Source organism: Fulmarus glacialis, unplaced genomic scaffold, assembly GCF_000690835.1.
Source record: "Fulmarus glacialis isolate BGI_N327 unplaced genomic scaffold, ASM69083v1 scaffold24897, whole genome shotgun sequence".
In the NCBI taxonomy this organism is placed as follows: domain Eukaryota; kingdom Metazoa; phylum Chordata; class Aves; order Procellariiformes; family Procellariidae; genus Fulmarus; species Fulmarus glacialis.
In genome coordinates this window covers 29,133-53,531 of record NW_009225483.1, presented here as the reverse complement: position 1 = coordinate 53,531, position 24,399 = coordinate 29,133, and the positions used below count along the sequence as shown (strand labels likewise).

At 41.3% G+C, this 24,399-nt stretch overlaps 1 protein-coding gene across 1 annotated transcript in view; it reads left to right on the top strand.

The window, feature by feature from the left end:
* The window catches only part of ATF6 (activating transcription factor 6), a 77,607-nt gene that overhangs the window by 26,008 nt on the left and 27,200 nt on the right, over window positions 1-24,399 (top strand). The window contains exons 11-12 of the mRNA XM_009582503.1: window positions 974-1,038; window positions 5,256-5,367. Coding sequence (XP_009580798.1) covers window positions 974-1,038; window positions 5,256-5,367 — 177 coding nt within the window. The remainder of the gene's footprint in view (window positions 1-973; window positions 1,039-5,255; window positions 5,368-24,399) is intronic.

The following is a 24,399-nucleotide window of genomic DNA, read 5'->3' as shown; positions in this document are numbered from 1 at the left end:
TTCCTGCTCTGGGATTCAGGCTAAAAGTTTTTAATTTTTTTAGCAGTCATCAAAATATGTTCAGTGTTTTCTAAAATGACTTTTATGACTTCTCTGTAAGGCTGTGTAAGGATAAGGATAAACAGTTGGTTAATGGAGAGAAATATAACCTACAGCACATTCATCCAGCTCATGGTTAAGGGGCACAGCTGATTGGTTTTGTTGAAATATTTCTATTTCATTTTTTCAGATTTTTGCTAGAGGGATATGTTTTCGGTAAGACTACAGAATTATGAGATTTGTGCTCATATTTCCCATTTTTTAAAATCCTTTTCATCTACATGGCATACCGCTAGCGAAGATGAAATTAAGACCATGAATTTTCAAAGTGTTTCACTTGATTAAGAGCTAGTAACAACCTTAAAAGGAATTGAACTTAAGAATGTGGGAAATACCAAATTTTTCTAGAGAAAAATTATTGAATATTAAACTTCAGATTCTTCTCAATGGTGTCAAAAGGAGAATGGTAGAACATTTAAGTAGGGTGAGTTTGGGTGCCTCTAGTGTTTCAAACAGCAGAAGTGTGTTGTGGTAGTGTATTTTGGCAGAGGTACAAAGTGGATGTGACCTCAGAAGAATTCCGCAAATCTGACATCAGTGATAGCAAATTTTGCACGTGGGTGACACAATATGTGCAACTGTTGTGTTTGGTGCCAGCTTCACTTCTTTGTTTTTGAATGTGTGACTTTAAATTTGGCTGTATTAAAACACTTGCTTTTTCCTTGGCTCCAGCTTGATTGCTGGTTGCTATTTCAGTTATTCACATTTCACCAGTGAAAAAATGTACATTTATTGTTTGGGGCACTGATTAACCTCTGCACCCCATTATATATTCACTCTGCTACAGATGTGATGCATGTTTTATGTAGTGCCAAACCAAGAATATGCTTATTGTTTTCAGTTGTGTAATCTTTTTGTTTTGCCCCTTTTTCAGAGCTCACTCAGTGAGAAGGCAGATTCTCAGCTAATGGCCATGCCTTACACAGACACCAGCCTCAGGTAAGGCAGACCAACTGCTTTGTTATTGCTTTCTACTTAATAACCTAGTTTTTCACGAACAGCTGGTAAAAAATGCCAGTTTTCACCTTGTTGTCATGATTCTTAAGCCAGGTGCTAGCTGCGTTTATTGGCCTAGTTTCTGTCCCTTAGTAAATAACTGCTTCTAATGATTCAAAAGAAACACCTGTATCACAGCACTGCTCTCTGGGGTCTTAAGAAAATCTTTACTTCCCTCTGTAGGGTCCCTTCCTAAACAGGTTTGAATCTTAAGGGGCAAAAAAAAGGGGAATTATTTTGGGATTATCTGGAGGAACATCATTAGTTTATAAGAAGGTTTCAAAGGGCCATGAGTCCAGTAAGAGAAAGGTTTCTCTCACTATCTTCTAAAGGTTTCTCTCACTATCTCACTAAAGCTATTATAGCTAGCACCAAATTATTTTGAAAAAGTTAAAGTATCACTACATCTTACTTGTATGGTTTGTCTTCATCTCCTGATTTTCCCTGCTGATTATTAGAACACAGTAACACCGAGTTTCCTGATTGCCCCTGCACTCCCTCCCGCATATCTATCCTGTCTCTTTTCCCTGGGTACAGGAAGAACTGGAGAGAAAAGGTTAAGGAAATGAAAATTCTCTCTCGTGAATTCTCTGTGACGGTGTTTAAAAGGATCTCTGCTTTGTAGTGCCAAAGAGGAGTATAAGACCAGAATGGAGTATAAAGGGGACTTTTTGTTGAGAACAACACCTGAAATGCTGCCATTGAAAGTAAGACAGCTGTGGCCCTTCTCTTTGCATTACAGCTTTGAAAGCAGGATCAGCCTAGGAGAAAATAGCAAGCTGCAGGCAAATGTTATGGAAACCAGACTGCCAAATTTTGATATGTCTTGACAAATAAGAAGAAAAGAAAAAGCTTTTTTAGTTCTACAGGCAGATGAAGGATGTCTGTTTCAACTGAAGACTGGATGAATAAGCCTCATAGCATAAGGCAGTTTAATATACATGCTTGCATTACTCTCAAAAAAAAAATTATCTGGATTATTAGAAACATTCTGCAACATCATGCAGCTCTGTATGGAATAATCTGCTGTGCTCAGAAGGAAGTGAGATTTTTTTTTGGATGAATGATGTTTAAATGAACAGGACCAGTGAGTCATGGCAGCTGCATGCTGTGACTGTCCTGGAACTGCTAGGAACATAGAACAGACTTCCAGTTCCTCCCAGAGCCATCAGCTATTAGATGCTCCATGAAATCATAGAATCACAGGGTAGCTTAGGTTGTAAAGGACCTCTGGAGGTCTCCAGTCCAACCTCCTACTCAAAGTAGGTTTAACTTCAGGTTTACTGTGTGTCTCTGTCAGAAGAGACTGTCTCCATCTCCATTGTAAACCCCATTAAGAAGCTGAGGATTGCAATTAGAGCCCCCTCAGCCTCTTCTCCGGGCTGAACAAGCCCAGTTCCCTCTGTCTCCTGTCTCTCCTTGAACATCCTACGCTCCAGGCCCTGACCATAATGCCAGCCCAGTGTGCAGTTGCCCCCAGACGCCCTGCTGGCTCGCGTTCGCCTTGCCTGCCAGCAACCCATGTCCTTCCCTGCAACGCTTGTGCCTCCTGTCCTGGAAAGACAGGAAAGATGCTGTTTCTTCAGTTCTGTCATGGATGCTACCCCTGAGGCATTGCCTTTGGAGAACTGTTAATGCACTGGCAGTGTCCCTGCAAATGTGTAAAACCAAAAACTAACCACTTGTAGATTTCCTGATATGTAACATAAATGTAGATGGCCCTGAAGCTTTTAATGATACAGGTGGCTTTTTGTGGAGTCTACAGTCAAGGCTTTTAATTTTTAATACCAATGCTGTGGCTGGAAGTTGAGTGACCTTTACCTTCTACAACACCCTTGTTGGTGACCTGAATCCATCAACAGGAGGACATTAGCAGGATCTAGATTTATCTTTGTAGCACTGATGATACCAACATTGTCACGTTGGTCCTGGATTCCAGAAGAAAGTTGATTAATTGAAAAGTATTGCAGTGAAGTCAAAGCAGAGGAGGAAGATAAAAATTAAGATGACTTCCAAGAAAATCATTAAAACCCCTCAGCTCTCTATAGTCTATTTAGCTTTTTTCAGAGGTAATTTTGATGAGCGTTTTTGCAAGTGTTTTTAGGGCTCCAGATATCAAACTGGGACTCTCCAATTATTTTCCTGTTTCTAAATTTTGCACTATTAAAATTGTGGTTCTTGGTGCATAAAACACTGTGTCCACAACCACGTTGCTTCTAAAAACAAGCATATGGACAACATCCTAGTGCTCTGTGATACATAACAGAGTGTCCTTTGAACTTTTAAAACAAAAAAGACTCATTTATGTCCCAATGAATGGCCAGACTCAGCACCACTGTTTTGGATACACAGTTTAATATGATGCTTTCTTGTAATATGGTAAGGTATTACTAAAACAACTGGTAGCTTCGCACCTGTTTTCAGATCTTCAGTTCCTCCCTTCCTTTCATGGAGCAGTTCACAGTGGGTACTCTTAAATGCCCAAAGGTAAGTATGGTGTAATACCAGTAATCCACTGGTATTACTTGGAATTTGGGACTAGTGTTAGACTTGTTCCATGGACCCAAGAGAGCTTTGTAAAGGCCCAGTGGTTTCCAAGTGCTTTGGAACAACTTTCTCCCATGGCTGGATTTAGAGTTATACAAGGCTGTTTTTTAGGTCTAGCTGTATTTTCTGGAGTGTGGGCGAGCAAACGGATCTGTGGGACCTGTTTCAGTTTTCAGGATGTGTTTTACTGAGCAATGCGTGGGCGTGATGCCTTTTATCACAGTAAAACTTAAGTGCTGAATCTCAGGGGTGGTTTGGTGGGCCTATGTTTTTTTATGAATGAGTAATCAAGCTCAAATTAGCTCTGATCTTTGTTTCCTGTGTGTGAAGGATGTGATCTGATTCCTCACTTGCATAGTTCTGCTAAAGAGGATATATAGGGTAGAGCTGCCTTTGCTTGATCCCCCCAGGTTTTACACCCCCAATCCTGTTGAAGGGCAACTGGCTTGGCAGCTGCAGTCCTTCGATTGCAACAGGACTATATTAGCAGTAGGAGAGGAGGTAATGACAGTCTACTATTACTGCTGCTCAAGAAAATCACTTGATGATAGATTTGTGCCTTGTTTTGGGTGCATAGTTATGTTTATTTTAGAAACATACCAAAATAATCTAAGTCAGCCACCATAGTTTAAAATCTGGGTCAGCAGAAGACAGCTTGGGAGGGATAGCCTGATCAGTGTCTTTGCCACAAATACTGCAAACAGACAGTATGCTATTAAAGTGGGAAAGAATTAAAATGACTGGTTGAAGGTCCAGCTAATGGTTTGTGTAAGTACAGCTTTCCAATTTGATTAAATATGTTATTTTTGAATGGGATTGAGGAAGTATACATGATAGCAGTACGTGCTGGGAATTTCTCACCTTTCCAAGATAAACAGTGGATAAGTACCATGATTGTATGACTTGCCAGTGTTTTTGCTTAGAATAGTTTAGACAGAGTGTCTTTTCCTCATGTCTGATATACGTAAGACGAGGATTGTGAAAAAGATAAGCCAGAATTATGTGAATATCTTATTTTTGCTCCACTGTCTAAATTGAAAATCAAGAGCAAATCTTTGAGTTTACCAAAGAGATGCAAAAAAAAAAAAAAAAAAAAGATGGGTGAGAGAGAAGGTGGGGTTGTCGCTTGACAGTAAATTAGAAGTTCTGTTTATGCTTAACCTTGCACTTCTTTCAATTTGAGTGGTTTGGATCCTTAGCAGTAAAAAAAATTAGAAACTTATTAAAAGGTTTGATTTTTTATTTCAGAATGACATTTCATTCTAAAATTTGCAAAAATCTATTTTCAGAAGTCATCACAATTTTTCAGACACTTTAGGTTGACTTGAAACTTTTTTTTTTTCCTGTTGAGCTAGCAAGCAGGTTTTTGCCAGCCTCAAAAGCATGAGTAAAATCAAGCTTGGAAAAGTTTCCTGCAGGAAGACCTTTAAAGCACTTTGAACTTTCAAAAAATACCCAGTAGTTTCACTGCCTCCACTTGTGTTTAATGTTCTTTATGCTTCTCTCAATGGATGAAGAGCTGCTGTTCTTCTGAAAAGCAGGTCTTTAAAGTCATTGTCTCACGGAAGTTAACTTTCTTGTCTAAAATAATTACCTGCCCCTTTTTTTAGCAGGAACTCAGGGAATGAGCTGCAAGTGTATTACGCCTCTCCAAGGAGCTATCAAGATTTTTTTGAAGCTATTCGCAGAAGGGAAGATACGTTCTACGTGGTGTCATTTCGCAGAGTAAGTGTAGTAGTTGTTCAATACTGGCCTTTTATGTGTATCCATAAGAGTGTTTCTAACACTGAATGTCTTTCCTTGTAATACAAAAGTTGACCTAGCCAAGGTTGAAGCTAAATTTGCTTCTTCATCAGTGATGCTTCTGTATATCCTTTACAGTAATATGGCCAGATCGTGGTCTTTGCAAAATATGCCCGTCACAGTTAGGAATGGAAAGAGAGCTTTGCAGAAAATATTGTAGTGCCAGGGCAAGACAGTACAAAATTGCATGAACCCTGTGGTTAACGCTTACACATGGTAGCAGTCCAATAATTGGAATAGTTAACTGGATATTTATTTAGTAGGTGTATAAACCTTTTGTGCTTCTGCGTATAGGAATAAATGTACCCTGTGCACAAATTATTTCTGCTAGCTTAACATAATACTGTTTCTGTCTTCCCCTAAACCACTTGCATTTGCAATTTTATGTGTCGCATATTGCAGCTGTACAGGACTGTGTGCAGTAGCACAATTTTGCTGCTGTTTTGTGACTTGTAAGTCAAGACAGATGGGCAGTTCTGCTGTGCTGGGATACAGCATAGGCTTGTGCTACAGCTTTGTCAGGCACATCCTCACATCTGCAATGCAGTTAGTGACAGTAAAAGCTGTTTTAAAATGGAGTTCCAGGTGTTTGATGGCACTTTCTGTACTGCAAGCCTGAATAGTATTGAAGCCAGGACAGCTGCAGTAGTGAGAAGCTGCTTGGGTTCTGGTGATGGAAATGATCAAGGCAAACAGTGTTTGAAACACCAACTAGGGATTGGGAGAGTTTATTCCCTCGCTTTTGCAGGGGTCTTGATGAGTCCTTAGACATATCTATAATGCATATGGGGTCTTGGCTTGCTAAGCCTCCTGCCTTTCTATTTTGTAGTTGTGATACTAGATTAGAATTGTTACATGCACGCTCACTCCCAGCCGTGGTTTTTCTAGGACCCTGCCAACTCCCCCATTTGTTTCCTCGTCATAGGAGTGTCCTGAGAGGGGTCCCAAGGTGGTGGGGGACCAGTAATTGCTACTGCAACAGCTCATCCAGCTACAACCAATCCTGTGTAAGAGCACACAGATGAGCATAACTAGTTTTAGCAGTTTCTGTGTTGTCGTAATTCTACCAATCTGTAGATGCCATATGTACATAGGTAACACATCCCTGTTTGACCTGGTCTATGGTAACTTTCTTAATTTGTGAGATACATGTCTTTAGAAAAGGTTCAGGCAAATAAAAATAGCGGTGCTCTTGTTAGGATTAGGGTTTATGCTGAGTAGAAATATGAGGTTAGTTTCCAGTCTTGGGATTACTGGGTTGTGTCACAAGGCTGGAATTTTGTTATTAAACGCTTGGCATGTTCTGCTGTTCTTTCAGCTAGCAAATATAGCCAGCACCAGGCTCCGCATATCCTGAGGATGAGTAGAAGAGAGTGGAGAATTGATTATAAAAGTTTTTCTGGAATCTCAGAACAAAAAGCAGAATAGTATTTGTTTAGTTCTTCACTTTCAGCCATTCTGTAGTCCACCCGAATGCATGTACTGGTACATAGGTTCTGTTTACGCTGTCGGATTAATGACCTGGAAGTTGTCGGCTCTCATTTCGACTTGCAGAGCTGTCCTTGGAAACAGAGTGTGTCTTATGCCTCGGAATCCCTACTGCTTGGCTCTGCTCTATTGCAAGGAGAGGTGCAGGGACTTTTTTAAGCCATCTATGAAGTTTATTTGGTAGCAAAGCTGTTGGCATTTCTATTTTATGAAATGTCCTCAAATCGAAGGCAGTTTTATATATTACCTCATTTATTATTTTAACAGGGCAAACCTGATCTAGTGACAAACTCTGCCCCCAGGCACTTTTAAATGACTTGCTTGGTTTCTTTTGTGAGTGCAGAAGAAAGGACTCCTGCACAGCCCGAGGGGTGCCATCAGCAGGGCCCCAGCCAGGGAGGTGCCCTTTCACCTTCTCCTGACGACTGCTGACTTCATTTTCTTTGGACCAGAATTCCCTTTTCAGTGATGATTAGGAGCTGAGAGAGGGGGACCGATTTCCTCCTCAGTGTTACAGGACAGTTCACTCGTTTTGCTTGTTCATTTGTCCAAGGTAGAAGGCAAGGCCTAGAGATGATAGGTTTTGTTCTCCTCTCTGGGTGTTTGCCATGCAGACACTTCCAAGCACTTAATAAGCTGTTATCGGCCATATACAAAAGAACAGGAATCATCCAGTTAAGGGTCCCAGGGAGAGGATGGTTCTGGTATTGGCGATGGTCCTGCTCCGAGTGGGAGGTGGGACTATGGATGTCCAGAGATCCTTGCCACCTGATGTCTCTGCTTTCTGCTGTGTGCAGTGTCATATAACCCAGAATCTCTCCTGGGAGCATGTGCTGAAATGTAACACATTTTTTTGTGTGTTTTCTACATGTTCTCACTTGCACTAGAGGAGCTATGCCCAGAGTTCCTTGGATTTTCTAGTAAATGGCATTTGCTAGGGCTGCCCATGCCACTCTTACATAGTAGGACTCAGCCAGGGCTTCTGAAGGTGCAAGGTAGGGGAGCAAAGCTCACATGCACTGTGTCATCCTCTGGTGATGCTTGCTATCTGTAAAACCGAATTTCTCATGATCTATTCAACTTTATTTTCTTCCCTTGCCTTGGAAGGCTTGCATGTCTGCATATTTACAGGTGGAGTTTGATTTTTTTCCCCTTTTTTTAAGGAGAGAGGAAAATAAAGTAGTATTTGGATCAGCTGAGTCCATACAAGAAGCAGGGCTTTCACTCTGGGAGTCTAGAGAAATTAATTTTCTGCTATTGCCAGGGGAATCTGTAATGTCATTTTTAAACAACAAGAAATACGTAACTGACAGTGAGTAAAGAATTCTTGAACTGGGGCAGTGTTGTCTCCCAGCTCTGCCAGGCCTCAGCAGCCAACATCCCTCTTAGGCAGGGCTCGTCACCATTAATTTCTTGAGATGCTAACTTGTTAATTTTATTTTTTCTTGCTGCTTAACTTTTAGGAAGCTATTGTTCTCAGCATTCATTTAGCATTGCAGAAACTGACATCTGGCAATGTAACAAGATATGCATTCCCAGTAGTATACATTCACACCTGGGCCCTCTGCTGTCCCCAAATGCTCCAGCACTCCGAAGCTACGTCTTTGCAGCCTGCCTCTAAGTTGGGCTGTTTTGGGTTGGTTTTGGGAGCACATTCAGAGCTGAGAGGTCTGTGCAGCAGGTACTGAGAACAAGTTGCCGTGCTTCTATGAAAAGGGTATGGCAGTTTGAGCTCTGCTGCAGCACATTGGAGTCTGCAGCTGGCGTTGAACCTTCCTTCCATTTCTTCCAGGTCTGAGAGGCAGAATTGTGAGTCTGTTGCTCTGCCAATACCTTTGATTTCTGCCCTTTAACATCTATGATACCAAGTCTGCTTGATCTGTTCTAAAACCCCAGTGGAGTGCGGCTGCAAAATTCAAGTTAGTTGATATAGCTTGCTCTGTCAGCAGGGAGATAGACACCTGACTGCCGCTGCAGTTCTCCTGTAAGCCTGGCACTGAAACAGTTCTCTCTCAGAGCTCACATCTGTTTTGCCATGGAGTATTCAGACCTTGAGATTGTTTCTAGAATTACTTGAATAGCTAGCTTAATTTGAAAGGTAATTAAGTAAATCATTGGAGAAAACAAATCTGTTCCAATTTACTTTGGCCTGTAAATGCTGCTCCAGATCATTCCACTCTTGTGTGGTTAGGATCAGAGTCCCCACAACTTGCAGTGATTAAGCAGTAGATTTCCCCATCCTGGAAGACTCTGTCAGTGACCCTTTGATGACATCTCTGCAGGCTTATTAAGGACAGTGACATTTTTTAGGGTAAGAATGTAATTACTGTTCTTCAGGAAAGCATGGTTTAAAGTTTGATTCGCTTGGAAATTTAGAAGGCCACTAGCATTTCCTCTCACTGCTTTCTCTATTTGTTTCAAAGCACAAATGTCTCCTGATATCAAAGTTTGCCAATTATATTTAATGCAGTGCACGTACAATATCTTCCAGTATATTGCAGTAAAAAAAAAGATATTAAAAGGTGATTCTGGTTATTATTTGTTAGAGTGAGAGTGATGCTGGCCCTGTGGAAATCAATGGCAAAGCCATTAGCAACTTCAGTAGGACCAGAATTTCACTTTGTAAATTTCTGCTTCAGTGCTGTGGCACTTAAACCATAGAGCTGCAGGGAAATGTATTATTATGGATGTGAATTTCTGGTCCTACAAGCCAACATCTGCAACGAGCATTTAAGGATTTCTCAAGTTCTGCAAACAAATTTTCACTGAAGTGATTAAGCCAAATTTAAATCAGAACTTTTGTTCTTTCTTTATGTGAACGCTTAATGTGCTAGGAATAAAAATATCTAAGTTGTGTTTTGCTTTTTTTGGTAATAAGCCTGTGCTGTGTTAATTGTATTTGAGATGATATATTACTTTAAGGCAGCAAAAGATTATAATGCCTGGCTTTGACATTCTTGTGTAGCAGTAGTTTGCTGTGCTGCACATATAGTTCTGGCAATAGTTTGAATTTATTCGGCGAGCATGAGTGAGGCAGGTTCCAATTCACTGCACTCTTGATGCCATCTGCATCCTGCAGGCAAAACTGCATTATAAGAAGTTGGCTTCAGATGATGTTTCATAGCCAGAAATTCAGTCCTAATGTATACTTTTCTCCTATTTTGTTACACTTGACAATGGGTGGTTTTTACTGAACATGAAGTTTTCTGCTGTTGACTTTGTTTGTGGATTTCCGTAGGCTGGGATTTATAATTTGGTCTTCCATTCAGATAAAATGCAATGATTAGACTCACATAATCCTGCTCCTCCTAAAGACACTAATAGCTAATTTATATGTTTGCGTCTGTGGGTTTGCAACTGCTACAAGTTAACACGCAGATTTTCGAAAGATTTTACAAACTCCCCTTTCTCCTTGGGGAACCTGACCTTAGCTATTGGGAGGAAAAAACTACTTTATCCCAGGATCCTAGGATTTTAAGATCTTGTCCTATATTGTATACAGATGTTGAGAATAATTGAGGGTAAGGACATAGTATCCATGATAAAATTGCCTGTCCTTCTCAAAGCAGAGGTCACCCTTTAGCCTGTCTTCCCTGTGAGGCCAACTCTTGCCTCCCTGGGAAAATTTGTGAAGGCAGACAGTGTGTGTGATTGTGCTTCATCATGCTCTGAAGCTCAGCGAGCCAGCCTCTGTCAAATTATGGCTGCATTTGACTTTCAGATTTGAAAATCCATTGTGAAAACCTCCTGTTTCCATCTAAGTGTCGCTAGTGAAAATGAAGTCTGGCCTGCTGCATTCTTTGTTACAAATTCCCTCTTTTCTGGCTAAACTGTGGATTCTTTCCATGTCAGAGAGAACTTTCTCCTCCCAAAGCCCTGGTGTCCCTACGAAAACAGTGAAGCAAGCTTTCTTTTTGGTCTTTCTTAAACTGTCATCCTTCCTGGTGTGGAATATTTCTGGTAGGTGGGATAGCAGGGACTATCAAAGGAGGTGGGGAGAAAGGTTCTCTGTGGTCTTCTGGATACTCAGCTGGGGAAGATACTGCTTTTGGTAGCATCTTAGAGCTCAGTCTAAAAACCTCCAGAGAGAAATCTAATAATCTAAAATTAAGTCTAAAAATGTGTGTTGGTCTACAGAGCACAAATGGCCTTACCTCAATCCTAGGATTATCGAAGTACATGCGTGTGAGAACAAGACAACTCCAAGTTTAAGTAACAGGAAGCTCAAAATAAGATTTTTTAGGTTTGCAGCTAAAGGCCAGCAATTCCTTAAAAATCATTTCTATCAACGCCTTACAATATTTTCCAGCAAAACCTCTGATGGCTTCGTTATTTCTCACTGTTGTTACTCTGCAACACCTAGAAGTTGTGTTCCTGTGTGAGAACGTACTTTCAAGAGTGAAGCAGCAAAAGGCTACGTGTATGTTGCAGAGAGCAAGCAGGCTGAGCGAAGAAAGAAGAGAAGGAACCAGGCAATGTGACACCTTGGATGTGTAGTGGGTGGAAGCCAAAGAGGAGCAGCCAGCAAGTACCAGCTGCAGCGTAGCCTCTTCTGGGCAGCAGCTGTTTGGCTCAGCCAGATGCAAACAGCGGTTAGGAAGGACCAGAACAAAAATGCAAAATGCGTTTCTGAGAAGGGAGGTAATGCCTGTTGCATCAAGTGGGGTTTTGTTTCATTTGGAAATGTCTGTTCTGTTCCTAGCTCTCCAAGACATTTTGGAAGCAAAGTCTTAGTCACTTTGATTTTTATCTCCTTGGGTCCCTTTGAATCCTAATGTCTTCCAAATAAAATTGAGAATGAATGTGGTGTTAAGGACAGATATATAAGCAGAGACAGAAAAGTCACTCGAATATGTCTGGCATGAAGCAAAAGATACTCTTGAGTTTTGTGTGTATAGTCTTGATTCGTTTGTCTTCTGTATGGTTGCTGGAACTTCATGAATCATATTAATGCCGTCACTGAACTTCTTTCAGCCTTATATGTCCCAGGCCTAACTAATACTTTGTTATTTTTAAACTAGTATTTGGAAGGACAACATACACTGAGATAATTATAGTGAAAATAAAACATACTGCAAAAAATGTCTCCAAAACCCAAACTGGTTGCAGACAGACGTGACCAGTAATAGTATACATGTATTTAAAATGTGCTGCATGCTTTACACACAAAGAGTTGTGGGCAAGAAATAGAGGAAGATTGTTGGTTTTGGAAAGCCTCTGTAAAAGACCCACTGCTTATGAAATTGGTGTGGACATAAGCTAGAGAAGTATAATTGGGAAGTGCGGGAGGAAGATATGATTATAAAGTGGGAATTGTCTCAGTAAAGGACAAGACAGCAGTACCTCACTTATTAAGAATAGAGAACAGACAGTTGCTGACAACAAAGTGAGCAGGAACACAAGTTTATCCACGAACAAATAATGTGCATTCAGTTAGAGAAGGCAAAGGAAATGCAGCTCTGAAGCCGTTCCTTTCCTTCAGGAAATAACCCAAGTTTAATAATGCATTAATAATACTTTAATAATGCCAGATAATAATGCTTTTTTCTTTAGTGATAGCATGGTATTCATTGAAGAAAATTTGGCTCTGATTATTCTGAACAGTTCCCAGAAGGGAATGATGGGCTCTTGCTTATGATTAAATTATTAATACTATGCAGTATTTAATTATGGAATCGATGCTGACTGAGCCCTAACTGTATAAAGACATAAATGATACGTTCAACTCTGGAGCTGCAGTAGCCAGTAAGGCATTGACTTGTGTTTGGTAGGAATGAGCTTCTGCGTGAAAAAATGACCTTCATGATACTTCATCTGTCTTGAACGATAGTATACGCGGAGAGCACTTTGAAAATACCTATGCTTATTTTCTTAGTTGGACTTCACACTTTCACAGCTTCAGACTACTGATTTTTTTTCTGTTCATTTTCAGTGTTTATAGCTGACAGCCCTAGACAGAGTCTTTATAAAAGTAAAATGTGCAGAATTGAGATGTTCTTGATTTCATTAAGTAGTGTTTGTGTCCACAATAGCAATCCTACCTTTTAAAGGCACACTTTTAGAGTTAATTCTGGTCAGATTAAGTTATTTGCTTCCAGTTTGAGTTAATCCTTTTGCCAGGTTTTTAACTGGACAGAACACAAAGCTTATTTTTATGAAGTAGAGCCCACGTGCTATTATGAGTGTGTACAGATTATCATCACCTCCCAGTGGACCAAACAGAACACTTGTGGCTTCCAGGACAAGAAGTGTGATAAAATTAACTGTACATTTTTGTCTTTAAACTGGCTTTAAAACTGTTTGAGCATGGAACTCATGGTTGCTTGTGGCCTATCTACCAGAATGGCTAATGGAAAGACAAAGTAGTAGCTGCAGAAATTCATTTGCTTCTCATAAAGGGCTAAGACATGTTAGGAGACTCTTTGGCACCTAAATCTTCTTTCTATGAATCCTAGAAAGCAGTAGGGCTTTTTCCCCACGATGCAGTCTTTTTTTCTTCACTGTGTTTTATTACAGTATCGGGATGGGTCTGTTGCATGCTCTATGGCCAAACACTCTTTTAGAGAGTCCTATGTAGGTGTGTTCTACCTGTGTCCATAGCAGCTTCTCACCACTTAATTCTTTTAAAATGTATTTTCATACCAGCTCCCAGTAGGGTGGACTTTTGTTTCTGATAGTTAAAGCGGAGAGATGGCTCTGAGAATGAGATCATTTTGCTTCGTGCCTGGTATGGCTTGCTCCTCACCGTGTAGTTGGATAAACTCCAGTTTTGCCAGCATAGTTGATGGAAACTGTCTGGCTTTCAGTCAGTGATTCAGAATTTGGAATATCTTGGGCTAAGCTGAGAGATCTTTCATGCTGGAAACCACTGTTCAGGAAATCCTCTTTGTGTTTTGGTCGCAAATGTTAAAATGTGCCTCTGACTAATTCTGACACTAGAAAATAGTTCTCGTCAAGAGAAGGCAAGGCTATGCGGGAGGGGCACGTGAGCGACTCCAACAGCATGTGCACCACGAGAGTCCTAAGTAGAAGTGGCCTGTCTGTTAAATCCCATGGGCTACTGCCCTTGGAGTTCAGCTAGCAAAGTTCCACTAAGCATGGCATTGCATAAGTGATTATTATTGTTCCTCGGTTTCGTGACTATCCAAAATAAGGTTTGAAGTGTCAACTATCTCAAAGAGGGGTGATATCCAATATGAGGAAAACAGTCTAAGCTGTGCTCAGACTGAGAGCTCGCTCTGTGCGAGGAAGGTACACAGGCCGCCTTCTCTTGATCTAAGTCCAGCCAGGCTCCTGTGTATTAAACAGTACTCTCCTCTGAGACTCTAGCAGTGGACATTCCCAAGCTGTTCCTCACTGATGGTTCCTTCCCTGAAGCCTTGGCCAGTGTGGAGGTTCCCGAGTTGAGTCACTTGTTAGCATCTGGGAGGCCCTTGTTTAATCTCCTTTCCAGGAAACCTGTGCGGAGCTCTCCTCCTTTCTAAGAACAGTCCTGAGTGCTCAGACCTGGAGTTTTTCACCAGGTTCAGGAACTCGGTAGGTGATCACTGGGCAGGTGACTACTGGAAAACAAGGTTGAAAAGGAACCATTTTGCTGTCTCAGGTAGTCTGGGGCCAGATCTCCAGAAGGGTGTCTCCTTGACATCAGGGAAATACACTGTGGGTTTCTCTTTGCTTTTGCTAAACCATCTGTTTGGTATTTGCTTACCAGCTGTAAGCTGTAACTCTCCGGCAGGCAACCAAGGTGCTGCATACAATTTGGGCAAGAAGTTTCCTAACTTCTCAAGTTCAGTTTCCCAAGTGCCAACACAGAGAAATGTGTACAAAAATGAAACGGGATATAAACATGCTGTCATTTGGAGAAAAAGGACAGATGCAGCAGTTTTCTTGGTGTAAAATTTTGACAAAAGCAGTTAATTGTGGCTCTAGGAGAATAAGAGAAAGCAGAAAGGAACTCTTTAGGTTCAGGCTAAACACAGAAGTGATACTACAAATGCTAAAAAAGGAGTGTTAAGCCAGCTGGGTAAACTGTTGCAATGTCATGACAGGATATTTCCATTTCAGTGTAGAGGTGGTTAGTGTTGGTTTGGTATGACAGACCAGGATGAGGATTTTACCCACAGCATGTGACTTGTCAAAAGGATGTAACAAATGCATGTAAAAAGTGTGTATGTACTTCAGTCTCATTATCTTGCCCACACGTGTCTGTAAACAGGAGAGTATGGCTGCAGACCTTGTCAGGGAGAATAACCTGATGTCCTGTATGTTCTCGAATAATGAACATTTAATTCCCTACAGCACTCCTATCTCTGCTCTCCTGGCAGTTATAACCATCGCCGCCTGTTACCCTCCTGCAGATTAGGACCTCTTCATGAAGATCAAAACTGACAGCCCTTATGGCTTACGTAGTCTCTCCAAATCTTGATAGTTGATTTAAGAATTTACCTGTTTGCTTATAAAAGTCACTTCCAGTAACTTAATTCTCATAGGAAATAGAGGCCTAAGAACAAGACTGCTCTGGATTAAAAGGAGGAAAATAAACACACAACCCTGTACCTCGGCTATGGCACCTTTTGTCCGATTCTGTTACAAATCACCTTTATCTGCTTGCAGTGCTTTTTCTGTTTGAAAACGTCCTGACAAAGCCTTGCTGCAGCTGCTTTGGCTTGTAATGAAATTACGGTATTGAATCTGACCCGTCAAACGATGCATTGCTGTGCTCCTTCTCTGCGTTTCCCTCCCAGTAATGGCATGTGCAGTTGTTACAGGGCTGTGTGTGCTTTTGGTATGCTTATAAACAGATTTCTGTGTGATCAGAGGGAGAGAGGGAAATGATCTGCAGCTCAGGGACTGCCTGGAGTTCACGTTGCCTTTGTGCAGGTCAGGGGTAGCTCTGCAGAGCCAGGAGAAGTTCAGAGGGCAAGAGGGAATGGAAATGAAAGGGAGCGTATCCACCAGGATGAAGTAGCCTCTTGCCCTTCTGTATACCCTCGTGTTGAGGGCCTGATTAGGTATTTTCATTGATCATCTGGGGTAATAGAGAGAATAGAGACTACACATATTAAATTGGTTAATGACAAGCTGAGTGGCCCTCCAGCTGTGTTGGAGGAGAGGATTAGGAGTTAGTGCCTTCAGGGTGCTCAGTACCTCCCTGATATTTTGCAGAAATTGTGGTGAGTCCAAGACATTCAATCTCTTTGTGTAGAATTAAAACCACTACAGTAGTAAGAAAAAGAGGGGAGGGTTCATATGGGAGCATAGTTCAGATGATTAAAAAAGTGCCCATGCAATTGATGCTATCCACATAGTGAGATCAGTTCTTTTGCCGTAGTATTTGTAGCCTCAGCGTCTAAGAGTACACTGATGTACTTCTCTAAAAACCTTAATGCATCATTCTTCATATCTTTATTCTATGATTAGAATTCCAGTAGATTCATTTGACCTGAAATTCCCCTGTATTTTGAAATGGTTAGAAAAGCTGGAAACTCCAGTGGCTTGGTGAAATGTTGTCAATGGGGCATTTCATTTTTAAAACCCACATTTATGAAAACATGGCTTCTGTGGTTCTCTGATATGGTTGCATCATACTTTGCAGGATATTGACAGAAAATGTTGAAATTAGCTTGAGACTTCTTGTTTCACAAGCAAAATGTACATAATTAGAATACTCGAAGGCAAAAACATTTATTGTAGTTCTAGATGTTTAAGTTAGTGGCATATGTCAAGTGAGATGTGCACAGATAAAGGCAGAGAACTGCACCCATTCATTTCTGTTTGGTATCACATCTCCCTGTACCCCAGTTTCTAAATAATCCTTAATGAAAAGTATTTTGTGAAAATCCACTAAGAGTCTTGTGTAGTGTTGCCATTTTGTTTTTCACCTGCTAACAATTACGCTCAAACTGTGAATGTTCACAAAATCATAGGAGTGTTTGCTGGAGGGACCTCTACAGGTCTCTAGTCCAAAGCTGGACTATTGTCAGCACTAGATCAGATCAGCTGTGGCTTGGCCTAGCTGAGTCTTGGGACCCACCAAGGATCGGGAGACCTCCCACCTCTGCAGACCCATCGTGGGACTGCACCGTCTGGCAGAGGAAGAATCTGAATATCCCAAACCAGGGCATGTGGCTGTGGCACCTTGGTGTGTCATGCGGCACTACGGAGTTTGGCTCCGCTGTCTCTAACTCCCTTCAGGTAGTTGTACGTTGCTCCTGGATTAGCCCCCTCATCTCCTCTTCAGCAGACTGAACCAGCCCAGCTCTCTTCATCTCTCTTCACAGACCATGTGCCCCAGGCCCTGACCATCTTGATAGCTTCTGCTGGCCCCTCTCCAGGTTCCTCACATCCATCTTTGCCTGAGAGAAGAGAAGGGGCCCCAAAACTTTACATGGTATTCTAGCTATGGTCTCACCAATGCTGAACAGGAGGTGACAAAACTTTCCGCAATGCCCTGGCCACACTCCCCAAATTTGGCTTAGGTTTGCTTGATTTGCAGTGTTCCTTTAATACTTCTATTTTTCTTCCTTAACTTTTTTGCATCTGGGTTTTTTTTCTTAAGTCATTTCACAGACTGCTGTTGCTGCTTTACGGACTACCAGGCACCACATATTCTCAAGCACCGCGCAAGGCTCCTTCTCCAGTTAACGGAGGCAGAAAAGCCCCTCTCAATTTTTCCCACCTATCCCAAACACCTACCATTGCATGGACTGAATTTCCTTCTGGAGGTGCCTCTCTCCTATAGATTTTAAAGGGAGCCTAGACAACTCTGTCAGACAGCTAAAGCTGGAAAAAATTAATCTCACCCTAAGTGAGCAGCTAAGTGGAGAGATGAAAGGCTTCTATTTGCTTGAGCCATTATGTTTTAAATGTGGTTGAGAGTTGGCAAGTACTGATAGAAGAAAACATATTGCTCTCCAGGAAGCTAGACAGGCCCAGCCTGAAAGCTATAGCCTGATGTGTCTTTTGCACATTTGCTTGATGCATGCAAGCAAGCATCCCTCTACATTTTTATCTTCCCAAAGCTGACCTTTCACTCTCTTTAATCTAATCTGGTGCCTGTGATCTTGCTAATTCAATTGCTGTGGCAGACAGGCAGTTACTCACATGCACAGTCACGAGATGGACAAGGAGTGCGATGTTTCCGCACCAGTTTACACCCCTGTTTATCCTTTATCAGTCAGGCTTCAGACCAGGATCCAAGTAAACTGTTGTCACAAGAGAAAGCTTTTTCTAAGGAAACTGCCATTTTGGACATGAAAAGTGCATAGTGCTTAGCCTCCATCATAGCGCTGTAAGTTTTGATGGCTTGTATGAGCTCCCACAGCACAGTAGTAAACAAAAAATGCTGTGCTCTCACAGTGTTCAAAATTGCACGATTTCTTCTCTTTCCTAGTTACATGAGCAGCTTCCAGGATTTTTTTAGGGTAAAGGCCAGTGAGCCGATTAAACAGTTTACCACGACCAGAAAGGAGAGTTCCTGTTGTCAATGTTTCCTTGGTTGTGCATGCTCTTGTCAGATCTGTCCTTGAGCCACTTTATCGTGTTGGCAGAAAAACAGTCTGAAGAGTTCAGGGGACTCGCAGGAGAGTCTGACAATTGCCAGAGGTTGGCAGGGAGTGCGAGGGCTGAGGGAGGGAGAAGGAGCCCTCCCGTTTCTGGTGGCTGCGGGGATCAGATTGCTCAGCCACCTGTAGGATACGCCCAGCCGTTCTGAAGTGCACTTTTGTAAGGTAGGTTGGGGATGATTAAGGAAGAATCCTCAATGTCAGGCATCCGAGATCCTTTTTGCCACCAAGTGTGAGTTAATCATGTAACTTATTTATGCCTTTTAAGACCATTTTCCATCAGCTTATTTTCTTGTTTTTGTTTGAGGTTTTCTTTTTTGGGGAAAAAACATTAAATGTTTATAGATGTTTTTCCCCTTATAAAATGAAGTCTGTTTCTAGAACTGATTTACGCCTTCCTCAGCCATACTAGAAATTCAAACAGAGCAGGCGCTTGGCAACAAAACTGGACTCAGAACTGAGATTTAGAAGTGAAACTTAGCTACAAATGTGAAGAGGAGGAGGCTCATCAGGCTGGGGTAAATATGAGTTAAGCAAACCAACAGGCAAAAAAATGGAAGGAAACTTCATCTTCATACTCTCTTGTTTTAACTGAGATTATTAGTAACAGAGGTGACAACTTCTTTAACGTTATTGTATTGAATATCTCTTTAATTAGAAGAAACTATGAATAGTTGATGAATCCTTAGCCATACAGATGTCCTGGGATCTGCAGAATGAGAAACATCTTTCCAACAAGCATCTGTAATGCAGCACACATTGCACAGATTAAAATGCTGCCGTCAAATTTGGATTCAGCCCACTGCATCTTGATATTAAAACCTTGTTGTCTCTGAACCGACATTTTGGGAAAAACAAAAGGCAGCTTGGATTTGGAGCACCAGCCCTGGCCCAAGTGTGCCAGACCACTGTCCAGCCATCGGCGGCCTAGGAACTCTGCCTGTCCCGACTGCCAAGACGTACAGAGACCCACCCAAGTCTGAGCTGAAGTCATTGCTGAGCTCTGGGTAAATCTAGGGGATTCAAGCAAAAATGCAGTCTCGCTGCTGACTGAGAAGAGCGTTTGTTTCCTTGTTATCTGGTTGTGTTTCTTTCTGTATCTCTCATGTTGCCTTATTTTTGTGGGTTTGACAGTTGCATTTGCATTGTGGGAAATTATATAAAGGCACACTTTTATTCAACTTTGGCAGAATGTGGAAGGAGGAGGAAACCATTTTCTGTAGTGAAATCAGAGGAGGGAAAATGATAGATCAGTAGAGAAGTAAGAGCACCCATTTCTTTAGGTTCCTCAGAGAGATGCTCCGAAAGCCGCTTTACCCAGCAGATACTGACAGTGCAAATCAGACCTAAATTTTTAAAACCAGGTCAAAGGCAGTTTACTGAAAGTACTGCCTGTATTTATAAAACACCTTTCTGCCTGTGACCTAAAACATCATTTGGTGCCACTGCTGGGAGGTGATACCTCCATCTCAGTGAAGAGGAATTACCCTCCGAGAGGTTAAAAGGTATATTCAGGTACCTTGAGCGTAGGAGGCTAAAGGGTGGGGGGCAGGAGGAGGTCCCCAGAGACTTATCTCATGGTCAGTTGCTTTTTCCAGAAAGTTGAGGGATAACAAGTATTTCTAACAGAGACTTTCCAGTCCTTCTGATGTATGTCTCTGTAGCTGATTCAACTTCCACAATTAGGAAAGATTTGTTGCTTCTAATTTCCTGTACATCTGCTCTCTCAGAAGTAGCATCTCTCTGGCTGCAGATTAGAATCAGGCTGCCACTGTCTGCTCTTGGGCAGGCAAGGGCAAACAGCAGCAAGCTGTGGCTGTCCCAGCAGGGAGAATAGAGAGGAGCACCCTCTGCTACTGCGCTTTGGGTTTCACTGTTGATTGGAACCTTCAACAGAGCAAAAGTTTAATTTGCAGAACTGGGGTAATTTTTAGATAACTTTAATTGCATCTATTTAACAATGATTTTGGCCTAGAATTTAATTCAGACTATTACTTTATTCTCTCCTGTCATTAGCCTTGAAAGCTATTCCTGGTTTTTGCCACTCATTGCTTTCAATTTTTTTGTTTCCTTCTCCATAAGCATTATCCTCCCCAGTTATATTATTGCCTTCTCCCAGTTATATTATATTAATATTGCCAGCAAGTTAGCAACAATCACAGATCAGCAGATGGATCAGGAAAAGGGAGAAAGTCACAGTGACTGTGAGATGTAAGTTGCTGTTGGCCAAATGTAATTTAATTCCCTTAAACCAGATTTGAATCCAGTACCTGATATCCTGGCTGCAAAGGACATGTATATTCTTTTTGCAGACACTGAAATATTTTTAAAGATAAATCCCATGCTGGGTGTTCAGCTCAAGAATGCATCTGCTCACGTTCAGTACTTGGCCTAGTGAACAGTTTGGTCCTTTTGTACAATATGATGGACTGGGTGCATACTTTTTAGAATAATTAGCGGCTTCTGTAAAATGGACTGTTGCAGTCTGGCAGTACTTTTGTCCAAAACTTTAAATGTATAGTCACCTGTGCACCAGTAATAGATATAATTGTTCTTTTCATGAGAACATCTTTCGGATCCATTTTCTAAAAGTTGCCCTTCAGACCAAGTCCTGCATATGTGTTCAAATTCTGGCTGTTTGGCTCTTTGGCTGAGCCATCAAAGATGATGGGTTTGTTGCACTGACAACTGCAGGTGATCTATTTCTTACCTTGCAGCTATCTTACGTAGTGTGGAGATTCAATGGGAAATTTAAATAAATTATTTCTGTTGCTGCAGAAGGCAAGAAGACAGTAACCAGAGCTGGATTTTGTGCCATGTGTTGTAGGATTGAACACATGGTGATCAAATTAATTGCCTTGATCTAAAAAAGGTTAAAGTCTGGACTCTACTTGATAGTTATTTCTGGTTAGGATTGTAAAGTTCTCTTGCGTTCCTGACTATCTGCACATGTGGGCATTTTTGCTCCATGAAAAAGGATGCTTTCTTCTGCTTTGAAAGGAAATTGTTTTGTCAGAACAGTGTTCAGTCACAGACTGTGTGGCCTTTCATGGACTTCTGTAGCTATTCCTAAACATTTTGCATGTGTATGTAGCCCTGATTGCTATCAACCAACATCTTTCTCATATGGTCTTTTCATGAGTGGCCTGCAAGTTAGTAAGACAGGGAAAGGGTAAGGTAGAAGCATGGTCTTGACAGACCCTTCAAATTTGAGACAAGGTCCTTATGGATCTTAGAAGTGGTGGTTAGAAGAGCCCTCTGGTCCAGCCTCCTGTGTGAAGGAAGGCCATTGCCGACACTGCCTGAGGTTGGCCGTGGCATTGTCAAGTAGGCTCTGAAAACCTCTAAGGATGGAGATCTCGCCACAACGTGAGATCAAAGTGTTCTAGTATTTCACTGTCCTTTGAACTCAGACGGAAGAGAAAGCAGAGCACAGCCTCATTAGCAAATGGATTTTGGACCGCAGTGTTATGTTGATCCAGCATTCAGAGAAAGCCTGACATAAATTTCTTTTTACCCATCCAGCTTCTGTTTCATGGGGAATCTGATCTAGAAGAAATAAGGATTTACAGTGTAGTCCATCTCATGATACTGGATCCAAGGAGCGTGCCCATGAAACCACATCATTTTTGTTCATGGGTTGTCTCTCTGCTTATGTGGCAGGGCTGCAAAGGCAGAACAGCGGGAAAAAAGGTGTTTGTTGGTAGTAACATTCCCCACTCCAGTTTGTGTTGTGTGTGCTCTTTTGGGGCAGAGTTGCCAGTTGGGCATAATTCTGGGAATCCAGGATTTGTCTTATGTAGAAGACCTGAGGTCTTGCAAGCAAATATAGAAACTTTGGGTTAACGTTTTTTCTCTTTTGCTGAGAAGCAAAGAATCTGGATTATATCCTTTTTGGTTTTCCTGGACCTTATTCACATGCCCTACCTAAATTACATGTTTTTGCAATTACAGATTGCAGTTGCAAAACTAATACCCTGCAGATGCTATGCAAAAGCAGAGCTCTGCTGCAGTGAATTAGAGAAGGAGGGGAATTTCTTTTTATGGGTAGTAGTAATAAAACAATTAATTCCTTTTGGGTCTTACAACTTTGTAAAATCTACAAAGATAATTGACAGACTCAACTGGGAGTTACAGATGAACTGCATTTCTGTGCTTATATAGCCCATGGGAAGGACAGAAAATGGCAGAGAAACATCATTTTCAAATAATTTGGAGCAAACTTTTTTAAATTTTATGATGCTCATTTGTTTGAGAGAGCCTGTAGAAGAAAATCTGATCCTTATCAAACATAATAGGAGGAACTTTTCCACCAGTACCAGCTGGGATTTTTTTTTGTCTTCACAGAAGCGCAGAACTGAGTCAACTATTCACATACACATATCTTTTCCAGTTTATCTTGAAATTAAACTAATTTCCACAAATAACACACACACAAATTATCAAAGTGTTTTCAAGTCCTTAAAAATATTCCTATACAATTTTAACCAAAACTGTTTACTTAAACATAGAATTCTGTTCTTCACATCCTCTTACTTCGTGTTTAGGAATTTTTTTTTAATCTGCTGCCAAACCAAAATTACATCATAGCAAATGCATGCATTGTTCTTTACTTTCAGGCCTTGCAAAGCAGTTCTGCAGACAAGTTTAATTGGCTGGATTTCTGTCCAGTCTCTGTCCTGTGCCCTCCTTGTTCGCATAGCCTTTCTTTTTCTTTCCTATACAAAGGAAAAAAGAGAAAACTACAGGGAAGAATAAGTTTGTGATAGAAATAAAGTCCAAATGGGGTGCCTTCATGTGTCACTCTCCACTGCAGTCAGACTGGCTTTGCTGTGCCTCATGGTGTGCCTAATTAACGTATGTACATGCAAGCTTCTGCTAACTGTGATTTCCTGGAGTATTCGCTATTCACAGGGGAAGGCTAATGGTATTTAGTGCCTCTTATTTAGGATGTGTTGCAAGTCAAAAGTGAGATTCAAAAAGGTCGGATGGAAATGAGGCAGGTTCATTTTGGGTCATTCCAGAATGAGGGATTTGCAGAGGAATGGGGAGCTTGAGAATAGCTGGTCATTTTGTTAACAGGATGAAGATAGATGTTTCAGTAGGATGGAGGGTTAGCAGGCCTGTCATCTGGAAGTGTGCTTATATTCTGATTCCTGAAGGGAGACAGGATTCTTTCTCAGAGGCCACTGGGTAGATTCTACTGTTTGACTAATAGATACCTAATTACCAGCATATTTCAGTGTTATCTTAAGGCATAATTCCTCCTCTTTGGCCTTGGAAGTTGAATAAAGGGATTATAAACCATGAAAACAGAAAAACTGAATATTATACCAATTTTTTCCACCTTTATATGACATCTGCTTTACAGCTGCCTTTGGTGCATCTAAGTAATACTTTGCATTATTGTGTGTCTGTTGTGTATTAGGAAGTTGTTGTGTTGGTCTTCTCAAACCTTGATGGAGTAGGAAGATTCTCTTGCATTTTTATTCTTGCTTTCTCAATTATAACCTTGATCTTCTACCTAGAGGGAACGGAGTAGGATACCAAATGAAACAAAGGGCAGCAAATTAAGCTAGGGGGACAGCGGTTCAAACTGAGGAAAGGAAGTTGTTCATACAATAGAAGTAGACTTGTGGAACTTCTTGCCAAAATGCATTATAGATGCTATAAGTTTACCTGTATTCGAGGGAGGACTGGGAAAGTTCATGGACGAGAAATCTGTTAATAGCTGCTAAATATATAGAAGTCACATCTGTGTTAGAAAATCCCTAAAACAGTAATTGAAAATGGTTGGTGGCTGGAAGACAGTTCAGGAAAGTGTCATATCTGTACACACTGCTTGTTTCCATCTTAGCAAGATGAGTTGGCTTTCCTTGGAGTCAGAGGAGGACAGCATCAG